At 31.6% G+C, this 18,120-nt stretch overlaps 1 protein-coding gene across 2 annotated transcripts in view; it reads left to right on the forward strand.

The window, feature by feature from the left end:
- The window catches only part of LOC126897699 (E3 ubiquitin-protein ligase RNF220-like), a 65,986-nt gene extending 48,454 nt beyond the window's left edge, over nucleotides 1–17,532 (forward strand). The window contains exons 4-10 of one of the 2 annotated variants that reach the window (XM_050671492.1): nucleotides 12,569–12,864; nucleotides 14,631–14,786; nucleotides 14,979–15,102; nucleotides 16,136–16,235; nucleotides 16,545–16,803; nucleotides 16,879–16,953; nucleotides 17,122–17,532. In XM_050671492.1, the coding sequence (XP_050527449.1) occupies nucleotides 12,569–12,864; nucleotides 14,631–14,786; nucleotides 14,979–15,102; nucleotides 16,136–16,235; nucleotides 16,545–16,803; nucleotides 16,879–16,953; nucleotides 17,122–17,193 (1,082 nt within the window). In that variant the 3' untranslated portion in view covers nucleotides 17,194–17,532. Of the gene's footprint in view, nucleotides 1–12,568; nucleotides 12,865–14,630; nucleotides 14,787–14,978; nucleotides 15,103–16,135; nucleotides 16,308–16,544; nucleotides 16,804–16,878; nucleotides 16,954–17,121 lie in introns of both variants that reach the window. The other variant, XM_050671491.1, reaches the window with a different exon arrangement.
- Nucleotides 17,533–18,120: the final 588 nt, after the last annotated feature.

Genomic DNA, 18,120 nt, shown 5'->3' on the forward strand with positions numbered 1-18,120 from the left:
TTATAAGTTGTCGTGTTCAGTATAATTTAATTTTTGCAGAGGCAACGGGATAAATTATTATTATTATTTATTGTTTTAACAAACAGTAGTCGAACAATGAATCTAAACGATGAATGCTTTTGCGAATCCAATTATATTGCCTAACCAATCCAAACGCAAGGTTTCTCACAAGGAGTAATTTCATTATATTCAATGATATTTTTTACACTCATAATGCTAACTTGTTATCCGGACAATTTTTATCGTGTCGCTACTTTTTATCTTGTTTTTTATTAATAGTTTAACAACGATTATTTTGTATTCAGTATGATTTTTATTGTCATTATACAATTTTAAAAGTTATAATCTGTTCCAAAATGCGCGAGATTCTCTTTACTTCGTTTTATAATATTTAGCGTCGTATTATTTACACAATTTGCTTTGAGACATTTTATCTGGAAAGAGTATAAATGATTAGGGTTTGTAAACCGAAAGCGAAATGAAAGTCCTAGATGCGTTGTTAACGCGTGTTTCTCTAAACCCATCAGAGCCAATTAAGTAAGTATGTTTTTGTTTTGCGCTTTCGATGAAAAGCATGTTTGGGTATGACCTTAACCAAACGTGACAACTACGACGGATTCATTGTCCACCCTTGTCGAATGAATCCAAGATATCATGTCGAGTGAGATGGTTCCGACCCTTTTTAGCTGTAAAGATACAGACATTATTTTGTCTTCAGTGTCAAGTAGTAGCGAATTTTCACAAACGGACACATTTTATCCGGTCTACTCAACGTCCAAAATACTCTTTACATTTATCATTTCATCTGAATCTCACTACACGTCTAACTGCGTCTTACTGCATTTTTCGGCTTTACCGTCCATGTAATCTTTAAGGAAAAAAATAACTCTGGTCCATCCTATTAGAATTGTCACGAAAAAACAATACTCATATCTTTTGGTTTGAGCATAATTGTTATTGTAGACGGACGATTATTTTCCATCCCGATCCGCAATCATTGATTCCAATCCGTAGAGGCTTTCGGAAGACTATTGACTTAGGGAGTAGCTTAGCGACAAAAGAACGAAATGCATGGTGCAATAACGTTTTCATTAAACGGGTTTTCTATAGAACATTCCGGAAGATGCATAATAACAACTCTAATAATAATAATAATAATAGCTATAACGGCAATAATACGTTCGAGACAATATAATTTAGAGCAGAGGGTTTTGATGTTTAAAGTGTGTTGAACACAAGTGAAACGAGCCACTACGTTCAACAGCCGTTCTAGTATACGCCTCCCCTCTTCTCCCTTATCAGCATCCTTTTGTGGCGTATTTAATTTAATAATTTAATCCTACGCCGCTGTCTGCAATTACCCCTATTGTTGATAGTCGGCGGTGGTGGTGGTGACCTTTCTTCGTCTTGCCTTCGATTCGCCTAACTAACCGCGAAACTTTCTAATAATAACGACTAACGACCGCCTATATATCTCTTTAACAGCAGCAGTGACTTGATACTTAGCCGCACACTTCCGCCGTCTCTACTATGTTGCCGTTAAGTTAAGGGTTGTTTGTCGGCAAAACATAAATGCCATTCAGATTTACGGACCTTATCCTAGTCGCTTGTTTTTACTTCTGGCGCAAAATTTTCACTTGAACATAACAGGTTAAAGCATGTGTTTGTTTGGCAAAAGTTTGGGCAATTTTTTATTTAAAATTAACTTGGCGATAAAATAAAAAACTTCAATTTTCTCAATATAATTGTCAATTGTTAATTTTCACCCATACATAATTATCAAAGAGTTTTATATTTTCAATACAAATAAAAAATAAGTTATTATCAATTATATTTCTTAATACCAATTTTCAGCCAGTATTAAACAATTTTCGATTAATATTTACTGGATTTAAAGTCAATACAAAACTTTTTTATTTGGCGTGTTATAATGTGCAACAAGTCTTTCGCGGGAATGTGGAATACGTCTTATGGCTCAAGAATAGTCTGTTTAACTATTACCACCATCACCCCTCGTCCATTTATGGTAATTTATTATGTAATCAACCTAATGAGTTGTTATTTAACACCCTTCAGCCATAACTGATATTCCTGAGGTTTTCCTCCTACTCGTATGTCTATGTGCTCACACGTATACGGTCGAGAGCAAACAAAAGCAGAAAAAAAATCATTACCATGTGTGTTCTGTTACCCTAAAGCCAAACGCGTCGAAAAACAAAACGGTAAAGGCTACAGCGTAAAAAAAGCGTTTGTGTGTAAAAAAAAGTCATATTTGGTCAGCGAAAGTCACATAGAAGGACAACAATAGGCTTGAGTACAGGGAGATGTATACACTTTTTATTATTATCATTATTATTATTGTTATTAGTTTTTGTTCCCTCGGTAAAGAGCATTGGGGAAATTTTTCAGCCGAGTTTCCACAGCCGTTTGTATTACAATAATTTTACACTTCATCTATTTATTTTAAAAGGGATCGCCCTTTTGTATGTCATATGATATACATAGTGCATGTTGTCAATTGTCACCCTCGTCCCTAGATTCTCACTGCTGCTAACTAGGCTTTTATGTAACGTCTGCAACGTCTGTACCGTGAGCAACCCTCCGGTCGGTTCAGATCATTGATGACCACAGTTCTTTTATAAGCTATTTTTTTATTGTTTTTGTTTGAATGTCTGTATAGGTAATTTTTTTGTTGTTTAATTGCTTCAATTTTGACATTTTTATCACTAGTTGATATATTGAACAGTGTATATTGAAATAGATTACTTTGGATAATTTGAATTTCGTAAAAACTTATGGTAACTCTTTTCTTTTTTAAATGTACCGCAAATTTAGTTTACAGATGTAAAAACATTATTGTCCTCTTGAGTCACATTTTATTATTGTATAGATATGGAAAATGTTGATGGTTATTTAAATACTATTTAAAATATATTTTATGCAATTCTCGTGTTCTAAGCGCCTGTTTTTCATCGCAATGACAATTAAATACGTTAGTTGTCTCTTATCATTTTATAAGATGTTACTCTTTGCACGGTTATCAGATATGTTCTTAGCGTTAACCTACTCATTTTTTGTACAGAATAAATTTAAAGAGTACACCTATCGACTTTGTATGCACGAGATATTTATTATACCCAGTTCGATAAAGATCGGAATAATAAAATGTTCGATGAAGTGGTATTTAATATCATGCATAATAATAATAATAATAATAATATAACGTCAAATGCTAAAACAACAAATTTGAAATAAACCTGTTCGGTTTGAAATATCTTCATTCATTTGGCCATCGTAAACTAATGTGAACATCACACTATGTTATTGTGATACAGTGTAAAATATGTTTAATATCATTAGTGGGCAGCCAGTAAAGTTCATGGTAGTTTGCAAAAATACTAACACTGCGGTAAACGGATAAATATTATTTTACATTGCGATAATAATAAAATATGATATACACTGTCACAGAGACTTGTTTTTATTTTTATTTAAATTATTTTTTTTTCTAATTTTAACGCTTTTTCGTGACAAGTTTACACTTCCTTCAAAAAGATATCCCTAAGATAACACGACCAGTATGGTGATGATCAAAACGATATGCTTAACAATCTTAATTTAAAACAACTCCAAATATAATTTTTAAATTGTTTTCGAATCTTCGCATACCATTTGTCAAACAATCGAGTTAATAACTCATAAACTATAACTTCTACAACCAACTCATAGTTTTCTAACCTAAGAACTAAATGAAATAAAAGCGAACATTGTTTTAATTCGACTATATGAGTATATAACTTAACATTAAAACAAGTCAAGAGTTTTCAATAAAGTACTCGATTACCAAAGTTTATATTATACATTTTTTACTATATATTTCAAACAGTCTCTTAAATTGCAAAACTTTATTAGCTACATGACGTATAAATTTAAAAAAATAGATTTTGGTCAGTTTAACGTATAATATATATATAGTATTAAGAAACAGCGATGATCCTATAAAAAGTTTGTTGTCTCACGTGTACAACCGCATTGACGGTAGTTTTACCCGTAGAGTGCAGAATTCTAGAAAAGTTGGACAAGTTGCTCAAATGGGCGGCGGCTATGTTTAACATGTGTAGTAAAATAAAACAACATATTTTTGCTGTAAACAAAAGAAACAACACATAAAATATATTTCAAAAGAAAAGAAGAGGCGAAGCGGAAGAACAAACATCTACTGTAAAAACATATACGACGGCCTTGTTGAATGTAAAACATTCTACGCCGCATTATGTACAAAAAGAAAACTCGGTAAATTTTTCATCAAACACGATAAATATCAGACGTATTAGTTTTATTCTTTGGAGTTAAACAAACTTTTATTTTGTGACAACAGTGCTTTTTCAAAGTCCTAATCGCCTTTAAGTCATTGACATCAATAATAATTCACGAAAGAGAAAACACCGCGACAGTATTTGTTTTTTAAATAATAAAAATGTTAAACATGTTTATTCATTTATTTCTCGCTTGCGTTTGCCGTGTTTGCTAAGATTAATTTTACCGGATAAATGGCAAGAAACGTGTAATCTAATTACTGGACGAATTGTATACGCTTTTGCCGTTTCTATGAATATAAATAATCTTTTAGACGGCAAATGTTGTTCTCAATTTCACATGACTAATGTGTTCAATTCTATGCGTGTGGAAAAAGGGATTGTAAAAATATAAATCAGCATACTTTGTTGAAATACCACTTAGTTAAACTGTTAATAATAATAATAATATACAGTGTTTGGTTAGTAGGCGCATGTACACAGTGAACGTGTTAATAATTCAACCAGCAGGGAGCAAACCACAAGTATATGGCGTAGACTGTGTTAATATCATCTTTTTTTCGTAAATGATAATAATAATCATCGCGTACATATGAATTCTCTCGTGTACATGTAATATAATGCGCCGTACTGCGCTTTTGCGAACAAATTTATGTCTCTGTTGAAATTACTACATCAGAATGGCTGTCATTTTGAAAAACGTCTCGACTGTTATTAAAGGTATACGACTTCCGAAGTGGCAACACGTCCAGATACATAATTTCATTCGACCGGTGCTCAAGTCGTTCGGAAAAATTATGTTTCTCAACTCGAAGTTTATGTTTGCTTGGAGATAGTTTCGGTTCAGGTAGATAAAAACCAACGTTGAAAAAACAAATTGTCCCATCCGTGTAGTCAGGATTTTAACACGAACTTGGAATATCCCTTCAAACTAAAACGTATTTAAGTGCGCTTAAGTTTAGTTTTAGTTGGATTGTATATGTGAAGGGTCTTTAGTGATTATCCTATTATGACAAATACAATCATCATAACTTTAATGTCATCACTCCATTTCCAGAGTAAGTTTTACAGTGGCAAGTTTTCTGCGCACTAATATCGACTTCAGTTAGTCCCTTCAGTCCACAGAGTTAACGACAGATTCTGAACACAACAATAGTATCGCACTGAAACATTAAAACAGCCATCACGTAGCGCACACGTTTTCTCTGTTTATATTTATATGTACAATCCGTTCGTATGTCTTTCGGACAAACTCTACCCTTTTTTAGCGGAAGAGAGGCGGCGCGCAGCGATCGGATGGGTACGAAACCCTTTGGGCTAATTGCATAAGCGACTGTTGCGATATTACTTTCATTGGGCTTTTTTAATGATGTTATCCGTTATGCCAATGTGTGTGTGTGTGTGTGTGTGCGCTCCTCTGGAGAAGACAACATCTGTGACGGCGCTAGGAGATGTACAAACACACAAACAGTACATGACTACACGTATTAAAACACATGCCTGGGTTTTAAATCCACATTAACCGCAAGCAGCTGCCAAAACTTGAACGGATCCCTACGACGGTACGTGCGAGATAATATCAATTTTTTACAACTCCCGCCCGTTTACTCATTTCGGCTGATATTATATGATGTCGCCCGCATTTCAAACCACTGCCGATCGTAACTAACACATTCGAAATCATTGTAAAACCACTCGAGTTCAAATCAGAGTTGTCTGAAGTTTAGAGTTTTTATTGTTTAGGTGGTACGTATAAAAAAAAAAACTAGAAAATTCATCATTTACAATAACTGATTTCATTATTTTTTAATTTTTGATAAATTAAATCATTTTAACCGAATGAACTATTTAACATAATACAAGAATGTGGCCGGACAACGTTGTTTTAGAGAAGATAATTTACATGCCGGTGTATTTCTATCCGTTGTACTATCCTACGGATTGGGGACAAGCTCATAAAATATATGCTGAGCACGTCAGCTGTTATAGAATAATATTGTTTATTTCAAATCGTTTTCATACATGGTCCCCGACCACAATTGTATTGTATATTTTGCTAAAACAAGGACATTAATGTCCACATTATCGAGTGTTACAAGCGAATGAGTCTAGTAAATCTATTCTTGATTAAATCTACGAAAACTAAAGTGATAGTCAACAGTGAAATAAAGTCATATCCGTTAAACCCAACCTGTTAATCATAACACGTTTGATTTTATCGTCTTAATAATATTTTCAAGTCGGTCGCAAAGTATAAAAAAACTTGCACGGTTCTTGTGTTTCATATGAACAAAACAATAAAATATCAAATCGCTGACAAATATTTTAAAGTTTGCGGGCAATCGGAGCAAGCGCTTAGCTGCAGGGCGTCAACAGTCGAGTAAAACAAAAGCCACATTGGTCGTCGTAGCGGCTGGGAAGGCAGAGATTCGACTTGCCCCCTCGACGTCCCCCGGGAACAACGCACTCAGGTGGAGCTCAACGCGAGTCGTTACCCGCACGTCCCCCGCGTGACCGTAACACCTACGCCGGTCAAATCGTCCCTTTATCATTGCTCTCCATCTCTACCCCGTCTTTCCACCGCATGGCATTTCGTTGTATTATTATTTAGAAATACAAGGGTACACTTATTCCGCGTGTGCATGTTTGTGGCTCCTCAGCCCGCACATTCCGAACGGTTGCTGTAAACAGCCAATCCACAGATATGTTCGGAATGAACGCCTNGAAGGGTACACTTATTCCGCATGTTTGTGGCTCCTCAGCCCGCACATTCCGAACGGTTGCTGTAAACAGCCAATCCACAGATATGTTCGGAATGAACGCCTATGCGCCCGGCCATCGGTGTACTAGTAGTGCTCGACTATAATACGATACGTGAGCAAATTTGTTTTTTGAGATGTATACACCTCTTGTAAGAGCGTCTGCGGGGACGGCTTCGGAGAAAAGGCGCATAAGCAGCGCACGGTGTCGGTGACGTGCAAATCCCTTACATAATAGTTTCGGCAAGTTAAACGGGTGTGATGTTATCGGCGAATAAATTGAAATGCGCCCAAGATTTCCTTTTATTTTTATTATTACGTTCGCTCACTCAGCTTACCCCTTCGTTTGCTGTTTCCGTGGTCGGAGTCTACGCTCAAATCCCCTCGTTTAGCTGGCCGCCGTCGATTTGCTGTTGTTCTCCGTCAGATCAGTTACATTAGCATACAATGACTTTGCGTGCGAATAGCTTTTTGTGTAGCTGATGTTGATAAAATAAAAGAAAAAGGGAGAAAACATTTATTTTCACAACAATTTCCTTTAAGTTTTGAAAAAAAAAAATACCAATATTGTTGTTGAACAGTTTCAATGGCTATAAATTATTTTGTTTTGTTTCTAATAAACAAGCAAATATTAAACCGCAACATGAATGTTACATTCGGAATTTTCTGACCACAATATTCGTAATAGAGTTATAATAATAAGTAATAAGTTTCATATAATTTCTAATAGTGGGGAATTTTTTCAGAAATTTTTAATTAAGAGTTTTTAATTTACTATTATTTTTACTTTATCATCTCTAAAATTAATTTTGAATGCCTTTTATATATTTAACATTATTTATTTGTCGACCACCTTTCACTTAAATATAAAATTATTAAAAATTCAACAATTTATTTTTTAAAATGGCAATAACTTCCGAAATACATGTATAAAAATTAAATCAGGCATATTCATAATTTAATAATTTTCTGTTGTATAAGCTAGATAAATATGTATGTTGTCATTAAAAAATAAAATCGACACAAATATAAAGTATAAGGGTTGGACGGAAAAAGTACACAACTAAAAACGCTAAGAACATTTCCTAAAAAAATTTTCTAAATAATTAGATGGATTGAGATAGATAAATTTATGTAAATATAAAATTTATATAATAACATTATTTATTTGAATTTTATTTGTCATAAAAAAGTCACATGAAAACTTTGAAAAAAATAACTTTCTTTCTTAGAACGTATTTTCTATTAAATACCAATAAATATAAAACTAAATTATGTAAATTCTCCCTAAAAATAGGGAACCTAATTCATAATTAGTAGTACTAATTTTGTCAGTAGAATCTATTTTCAGTAAAATTTTTATATATAAATCTATAAAATCATTAAAACTTATGCGAACATATTTTGTTTATATTAATAAGTTAATATTTAAAAATAATTTATTAATCTTAGTAAAAGCAATATGGTATTTATTAGTTTAAAAATATTACCCATTGGCTTTACGCTTTTTGGACATTAAAATTTTCTCGGTTTAAATAAATGAGATAGAAAAGTTGACAGAAGAAAAATATAAATATTGTTCGACGTGATCACCATTTTTTTCAATACTATCTGAGATAGTATAACATTAGAGTAGATAGTAGTACATTTAAGTATAACATAAATCTAATTTTACCAAACTCTGTGCTATAAAATTAAAATAATTTAAAAATGAAAATTTGCTTATTATCCAAACAGAAAAGTCAGGTTAATGTTTGATATGTATCTTTTATCTATAATCTATTTTATTATTTATTATTTAATTATTTGTAATTTACTTGTTATAATAAAAATTATCTGACCACGATTATTGTTGATCGTTTTGTGAATTAACTAAAACATGTTGACTAATACAAAATGGTTATAAAACAATATTTCAATAAAAAATAGAAAAAATAAATCACACAATTAATTTTTTTGTAAAATTCTCTCTGCGAAATGAGGCGTCACAATAAAAAAACAATTTTTGAACTATACGTATTAAAATTGAGGTCAACAATGTGAATTATTTTTTAAAAAATCCCTATTTTCGTATGACCATTTTGCAAGAAATTTTATGAAGTAATTTATTTTTAATTTTAGTAATTATTTTATGAGTAACTCTGATAAAACCGATATTTTCGAGATATTGAAATATGGGCAACGAGACCTTTCTTTGTACCATTCGTAGATTCTCATCCATATATTAATATGATTCTGTCTAGAAACACTATATATTTGATTATATGTTTAAAGATCTTATTTTATGACCCAATTTTTATTTTGCAAAAATAATAGTTAACAATTAAATATATAGCTGAGTGACTTATGTTCACGTACCAAACTATAGTGTATCAATGGGTATACATTTACAGAAATCGAACAAAGCCTTAGGAAGTAATTGATAAATAGCGTTTTGTCGAACAGATGAATTACATCGTGCAAAGTCAAAAATTGGTGAACACAAAAATAGTTACCCTCCACCGTTGAGGATGGTTACAATTGAAAAGGTGCTATCACATATTCTTTGTTGTTATTAACGTATCCGCGACAAAGGACCCTTTGTCAGACCACTAAAACACCTTTCCGTATGTGTACGCAGAAATAGTATGCTGGCAACGTATATATATATATATATATATATAAATTTATTAATATTGTCATAGAAATTCAAACTAAACAGGGTTAAGCTGTTTGAAAAACAGTGTATAAACAAAACAATAATATATAATATAAAAGTCTAAACTGAATAATTTTATATCATTAAAAAACATTAACGAACAAAAAACCTTTAGATTTTTAACCAGTAGATTTAACATTCTTAAAGAAGTTTTGGGGAATAGGCCGCGACAGAAACTTTTAATTTTAGTTATAGTAATATTTTTTCTGACTCTCCATCAATAAATAAATAGATAATGTGTTTGTTCAATTAGACAAACCGTAATTTTTATAATTGGGTACACACGACACGTTTGAATAGCATATTTAGGCATGGAACGCGTATCGGATCCGTCTGTAAACATATAAAATCGCTTTTCCCCTGTCAAGTAAAGTTTGATATAGTTTAATAAAAACCGTAGCAAATACATCAATAGAGTCACTACATTGTAGATGATAGTAAATGGCATTATAAATATCTGTTCGAATGAAAGCAGAAAAAATTTACCACCTACATCATTATTTTTACGTTCAAGCTTAGTAAATTAGATTTTCGATTAATTTTAACATTATGAGTTATTAGAAGTCGAATGTAAGCGTTCTGTTTAAGTTAATTACTTGTTCATGATCATAAATCATTTACCGATTAAAAAACAAAACAAAAAAAATCAACGTTGTGATCGATTGACATTTTTACAATGGACAATATATTTTAAATTTGAAACATGTCTTAAACAGATAATCGATTCACCAAATTTTATTATCATTTAGACTTTGTTAACTCTCATACTAAATGCGTTCAATAAAATTTAGTGATGTACTCTTGTTAACAATTACTAAACGTATTGTCCAACTGACAGTTTTATAATAATAAAATATTCGTCGAGACACACTTTAGTATAGTATCTTAGTAATGGCCAAAGTATTCGTCTATATAATCTCAATTCTGGTTAGTCTTTTGGCGGTATTACAAGCAACAATAATGTTGGAAAACAGGACAATTTAAATTTATAGAAACGTTTGCTTTTAGGAGTCAACGTATCATCTATCTATAATTTATATTGTATTAGGATTCAGTAATGACATTTAGTTACTAACATTGATTAGTATAACTATCATTCTTCAACGAGTCATTCAAATTAAAATTGTCAATTATCACCGCGAATAATTTTTTTATTTTTAATTAATGGTTTTTGTAAATTATTTTGCAAAAGAGAAAAGATAAAATACTACTTTTGAAGTTTAAAAAACCAAATGAAAACACTTACGCGCTACAACTACCATTGGAGTAATGAGAATATTAACTAAGAAGGTCGAATCGCACGAGTCTCCTGCTGTGGGTCATCGGCTCAGGGCCACACGCACAAAACAAGACCTGTGCACTGCACCTGGTTCAGACTACCGACGATCAAGGCGTCATACTGGCTAGGGATTTATAATCGAATTGTGCATTATGTACACATGGGGTTGTTCGAGTATGATACATTTTCACTGAGAAACCAACAAAAATTACTACAACCCAATTTTACCAATATTCAATTACTATATTGGTAATAATAATTAGGCAAATATTTTTAGTTTTATGAAAAGACTTAATTTTCTTGGTGATATTTAAAAAATTAAAATTTTCATTATACTCTACTAAACAAAAATGTCGACGACAAAAGAACCGTTTTCTTCAGGGACATCAATAGCAGTTCGCAATGTACCCATTTTCGTACCTAAAATTCTGTGATATCATTTTTGGCTTTTAAAGTTTTAGGTAAATCCTCTCATCACCAACCTCCCTATATACGCATGATGATCTCTGCAATACAAGTATCAAAAAAATATTGAAAATCCTGGTTCACTTAATGTTTTGTTTTAATTTGTAAATATTATTAATTTTTAATTTTTAATTAATCGGGAAGTAGGTTTTACGCGTCGCTCTGAATATTTGGATACAGAGTATAGTTTAAAATAGCGTGTTCAGGTTTCTTCTCATTTCTTATCTAACTCTTGGTGGCTATTGTCATTCTTAAATATTATCTATACCTTCATGAATTTACGCACCACGTTCCCAACAAAACATCACCTTGTTACAATCATAATGGCTTGGCAAAAAAAATAATCAAATTCCGTCCGGTGACTTATACAATGTATGTATATAATACACATACAAAGAACACTTTGTCACTTCGGAATCCGATCCCCCGGCACACATTACACCTATGTAAAGGTATCATTGTGTTAAGGGATAGTACGCGTTTTGTCCGTGTGCCTATTGTGGTGCAAACAGTCCTCTGTACAGGGTGGTGCGGAACCGACACACAGTCTGTTGCAAAGATAGCTTCATCCGTGTGCTACGCGTATGTGTTAATGTCGTTTTATCTGAGATCTTCTAGCCTGATTTGGGAACACGGGATACCTATATATCATTATGTGTGAATTGTGATTTTATTTTGACCTTTTGTGTTCACTACGCTGTTGGGATATTTCTCGATCACCCCGTATACATTCTCCGAAGGAACGATATCCGTCCGGTTGACTTCACCCCGAAGAGAAGCGGTCGCACGTTTACCGAGGGGTGTCTCCCGCGTGCCAGTGCGCGTTTATGCCAGTCAGTCTGCAACCCCTGATCCTCGGCAGACGCTTGCCGCGTCCAGTGAAATTTTCAACTGCCCGCTATCACTAACACACATTGAACCATGACCGATTTTCATAATAGGCAACAGTTTTTACCGTCGACCACCGCAGCAACGACACCCCCTCAACACCCGCGCCCATTGCCCATTGTCGGTCCATTTTTCGATTTTAATGATATTTTCGGTTCTGCAGGGAAAAAAGCTGCCGTTCCGCCGACGGTTACCGTCAAACCTCAACAGCTCCAACAACAGCAACTACAGCCTTGCTGTCCGGTTTGTGGCGTTTCGCTAAGGCCCCACGAACTTGAATCGCACTTTGTTTACGAGCTCGAACGGCTTTACAAAGCTTCCGCCAATCGCCGGAACAGGTTGAGAACCGGCGGTGACAAGGACTTCAAAGATCAAGCCAGAGAAACGGAAGTTGGAACAGGAGGTGGAGGATCAGCTTTATCGCCAGGCCGAGACGCTTCTTTGCACGGCCGATGGGAAGTGAGTAATTAATTTTATTTCAATAACATTCTTTTTTTTTTTTTTTTCAAAAAAGTGTACTTAAAAGTTACTGAATAAGATTTAGGCAGCTCGAGATTTTATTTTTACACGGTTTTTATGGTATGTAGTTTTGCATTTAATTGTAACAAAACTGTCGTCTGTCAGTAGTACTGTCGGTAGTAATAATTCTTGTTCGCCGTCAAATAAAACACATTTTACTGTGGTTTGACAGTACTTGGTCATAAACATCGTCGTTGGCGAGAAATGATCAAAATTTATGGCTTATTTATACATCGTTTGAAAAAAATATGTCAAAAGTAACAATAAACTCAGAGTGGTTAAGTACCATTTCGGGTACAGGAATGAGTATAAATCCATCCACGAGAGCATTTTTAATATACTAATTTGATTTTTTTATTAAATAAATTTTTTAACGACACATAAAAACGATATTTTATTCATTTTAATAATATTGTCGTCAACATATTTTTATACCTCTTAAAATTGACAAACGAGATACAACCGAGTGAATTATTGCTGTCATTTTTAGCTCTAGTTTCGGTGTATATCTTAAAGCATTTTGTGTTGTGGTTTTAATAACTATTTCGAACAATTTTCTACATGTACAACTCAAGTGGATTTTCATTTTTCAAAATTAACTGTAATTTTATTTAGTTTTACAAAATTATTTTTTTAAATCAAATTTCATTTCAAAATTTTCATTTGATTTCCTAGAATCCGCTTATAAATATTTTTTATTCACCGGATCAGATCGTTTTTTACGAGCCCTAAACCTTAGTGTGTTGAGGTAGCTAAAGTTATCAGCGTAGAACGTTCACGTACAGGTCATTTCTTTGGGTTCGCACTGCAGACATGCATAAATGCGTTAAATATTTTTATGTTGTCCGGCAAAACGTCCACTCGGAGAAAAATGACAATACAATATTGTACAGGCGGTATTTTTACTATTGTGTTATTCTTTAAATTCTCTAATAAAATATGTGAGAGTATTATATTTATTATTGGTAGCAATATTATTGGTCTAATTGCTTTCTATTGTTTTGCGCCCATAAACATTATTGCTGTCCAGCTCGTTACTAGTTCCGTTCGACAGCAAAATGTTTATTATTATAAATGAGATGTGTATTATTATTCGTGATGTCTTTTGGTCTTTATTGAATGTGTGAAATTTACTAGCAAATAAACCCGTACATACTTAGCACTCCAACAAAAATGTAGAAAAATTACAATAATGGATGTGTAACAATGTACTTAAAATAGAGGAAATTCCACTTAGCACCCTCTAATTAGTTATATTTAGATCTATAGATCTATAAATATAGATTTAATAATGCATGTTTATTTTTAACATCATCATGAAATATGTAATGAAGGTGTGGACTGGTGTATAAAAAATAACTCTTTTTTTTCTTTTTATCAAAATGACCTGCGCACAATCAGTGCCATCATTAACAGTCGAAATAAATAGATGAATATATTTTTAATAAATGAATTCTCACTTTCAAAATGATTGAAAGACCAGTATTTTATTTTTTCAATAAGTAGGCCATTATTAGGGACTATTTACAGTAAACAAATGTCTGGATACATAATTTAACTGAAATTTGACATTCATAATGAAGTAAAGTAAATCAAATCAAACCAAGTACTATGGGTGGTTAGATAATCACCCATAGTATTTTGACTTTAATACAATATTATACACAATAAGCAATTTATAATTATATATATTGTATTTCTTATAGACATATCAAAAAGTAAAAGCTAATCGTCACAATAGGCTGAGAATCAAAAACCGCAAAAGAAAACCGGATGATGTTTGCTGTCCTGTTTGCAGCGACCCCTTGTCTGGTACTCAAGAACAAATGAACCTTCACGTAGAAATGTGTCTAAGACACAAGGTAATTGTAACGTATTTTTATTATAAAATAATTTAAGTAGTATGAAAAGTGGTTTATAATAGAATTTATTGATGATCGAATAATTTCAATATAACTATTTATTAATTAAATAAATACTTCCTTTTATTTCTTATTGTATGTCTTCATTGATTGATATATTATTTATTTATGTTAATTTTTTTTTTCTTATAGGGACATCCTACGTCTAATGAGGATGAGAATGTGGACGTTGAAGGCGATAGCGAAATGTATGATGTTTACGGTTGGACCAATAGAATGCGTCAACCTCACATGATGGTACATGGATTCAATAGAGGTACAACTTATGTTCAATGGTCATTTTTAGGTGTTTTCATAAATTCTATTACCATAAAATAAAAATGTGTAGTACGACGGAGGAAATAAATGAGAGGACGAAATCGTCTAATATTTCAGAATTGTGCCTATTTTAGTAATTTTACACCAAATATTGTTTTTTTACTTCAACCTTGTGCATTATTATCTCAGTGTTAAGGCTCTATATAAATTATAATACTTACTGATTTATTATGAACTCGCAAAATAAATACAATATTTGAAAAATAATTTTTGATTTCATTTAATTATATGATTTATCATCAGTTAAACATTACTTTTTTAGAATCATCCATTATAACTTGAGAGAATATGGACTTTATTTTTTTTAAATAGTAACATATATTTAACTGGGTTATTAAATAAANGATATGGACTTTATTTTTTTAAATAGTAACATGTATTTAACTGGGTTATTAAATAAATATAATATAATTAAGAAAGGAATGGTAGATAATTTTTGGATCAGTATGGCTTGAAAATGNAATATGGACTTTATTTTTTTTAAATAGTAACATATATTTAACTGGGTTATTAAATAAATATAATATAATTAAGAAAGGAATGGTAGATAATTTTTGGATCAGTATGGCTTGAAAATGATAAGTAATAAAATTAACCATACTTTTTTCACCTCCTATCATCACTATAAAATATTAAAAACTACCGAAATACTGATCAAAAAGTCATTATTGATTAGTCATTTTTTTGTTGATGCCCTTATAAAGTATAAGAGATAAAAATTACTTTAAGATTGATTGATAAATTGAGGAAATCATGTACCTAAAATAAATGAAATAAAAAATTATCAATATTATTTATATTTTTCGATTAATTAAGTGTTTCATGATAAATTAACCGTCCTGTTTTTAAAATACGAAATTTTGGTATTCCTTTCTTAGCTTAAATTATTTTGAAATAAATGACCAAGACAGCCTCACTCGTATAGACATTTTGTAACTATTTTTCAAATTGTTTTTTTTTTTTTTTCGTAGCCGGTGTACCTATTGTTAACTGTAACCCTAGACAGTCAACCGCTGAAGAAGAGGACGCGGTATTAGTGGTTGATGACAACGGCGAAGACGACTTATACAAGTACGGTCCAAACCAGTACGCTGAACAGGATATAATTCCACCTCCCACTTCGGAGAGCCAACTTACACTCGAGTAAGCCATGCTCGAAATTTGTTTTCTTTTATCTTATTTCTTACTTATTATAGCCTTTAAAATCATCAAGTTTATCAATGAAAAACATTTTAGAAAGTTGTTTTACTGACATAAAGAATTCCCAATCGATTACTATTAGAGATTTTCAAAAAAGATAATGATTCCATAATTATGCCAGCTTGTTAAAATTTGTTCTACAATATTTTTACTGGAGTTTTCTTTTTTATTTGATAACAGGCAGAACGACTCAAATGGTATGGAGACGTCAACAGATTTTAGCGAAAATAATTCGGGTCCATTGGACGTATCCATAAAAAAAGAACAAACGACCGAAGACGGCAACCAATCGTCCAAGGCAAAACTGGACGTGGATAAATCGTATCAGTTAAACAATAACAACAACAGCAATCAAGTTGTGGAAGCTCTGAAGGCGAGAATTCGCGAATTGGAGTTGGTATCGAAGACCATCGACAAATTTACGTGTCTGTTATGTAAAGTATGTGTGCCAAAATTTAACGACATGAAAATTTATAGTGATTTTGTGTATTATCAACACGTTCATTGTTTACAGGGAAACTTCAAAGACCCCGTTGTGTCTACCTCTTGTTGGCACGTTTACTGCGAAGTGTGTTGGCTGCAAATTTTGGTAAAATTGATTTTATTTTTAATACTTACAATAAAAAGTACATCTCTCTAGTATTTAAAATTGATTGTAACGTTAAATATTTGAAATTGTTTTTAGCCATTGTGAAAAAATATTTTTTTTTTCAGTACCATCATTGTGATAATATAACAAAATATTTTCCATTTTCAGGGTTCAAAAAAACTATGCCCTCAGTGCTACGTCATAACGTTGCCATCTAATTTACGAAGAGTTTACCTGTGATCAATATGATTAATTATACACTATACGAATAATATCGTTTGACTTATCGTCTTTCTATTTTAATTATTGTACATACTTTTAGTGTTAGTTATTGAAATACGACAACTGTTTCTTAACTTGTTCAGTCGTTGATACTATTATATCAGGTTTGCGTTATTGATTGTAAAAATAAAGAATTTTCGCTAACCCATTTTATTATTATGTGTATAAATTATAGATAAATGAACTATTACATACTTTTATTGTTGTTATTTTACAGTCTTTTTGTATATAGTATAACTGTTTAGTTTAATAATTCATGTTAATCGTTTACGCTAAATATCTTACTTAGTATTAAATATGTAAATCAATATTATCATGGCTTGACTTATTTAAAAATTAATATCAAACAATATTATGTATTAAAATATTATTGTGAAAACAACTAACTTCAATCAAAAATACTATTTGTGTGATAGAAATTCTTGTTTTTATGTTATTAATTTATTATATAAAAATTAACTACCTAATAATCTAATGGTGATACTTATTTAAAATCAATAATAATTAAAAATTCAATGACTAATATTAGTTAAAAAATATTTCTAAAATTATCAATCTTTATTAGAATTTGTATGATTAATAATTGTAGACACCAAATGTATTATTATCTTTAAAACCTTAACCAAGCATAATATTTGACCTTGTTAAGGTTAAAAATCGAAATTAACCGATATATTAATTATTTACTTCGGTTTTTAAATTCAAAGATTAAGTTCGATTAAGTTAAAGGCATTTTCATGTTATTTTTTGTTTCTACAATTATTTTTTCAACATGCGCTAAAAAAAAGTCTATATTAATAAACTAATTTACTGCATAAAGAAGAAATTGTTAAAAACCGCAACTATTTTGGTTCCCTGCTTAATTTTATTTATTCATTTTTTTTT

Source organism: Daktulosphaira vitifoliae, unplaced genomic scaffold, assembly GCF_025091365.1.
Source record: "Daktulosphaira vitifoliae isolate Bord-2020 unplaced genomic scaffold, ASM2509136v1 Scaffold_2, whole genome shotgun sequence".
Taxonomy (NCBI): domain Eukaryota; kingdom Metazoa; phylum Arthropoda; class Insecta; order Hemiptera; family Phylloxeridae; genus Daktulosphaira; species Daktulosphaira vitifoliae.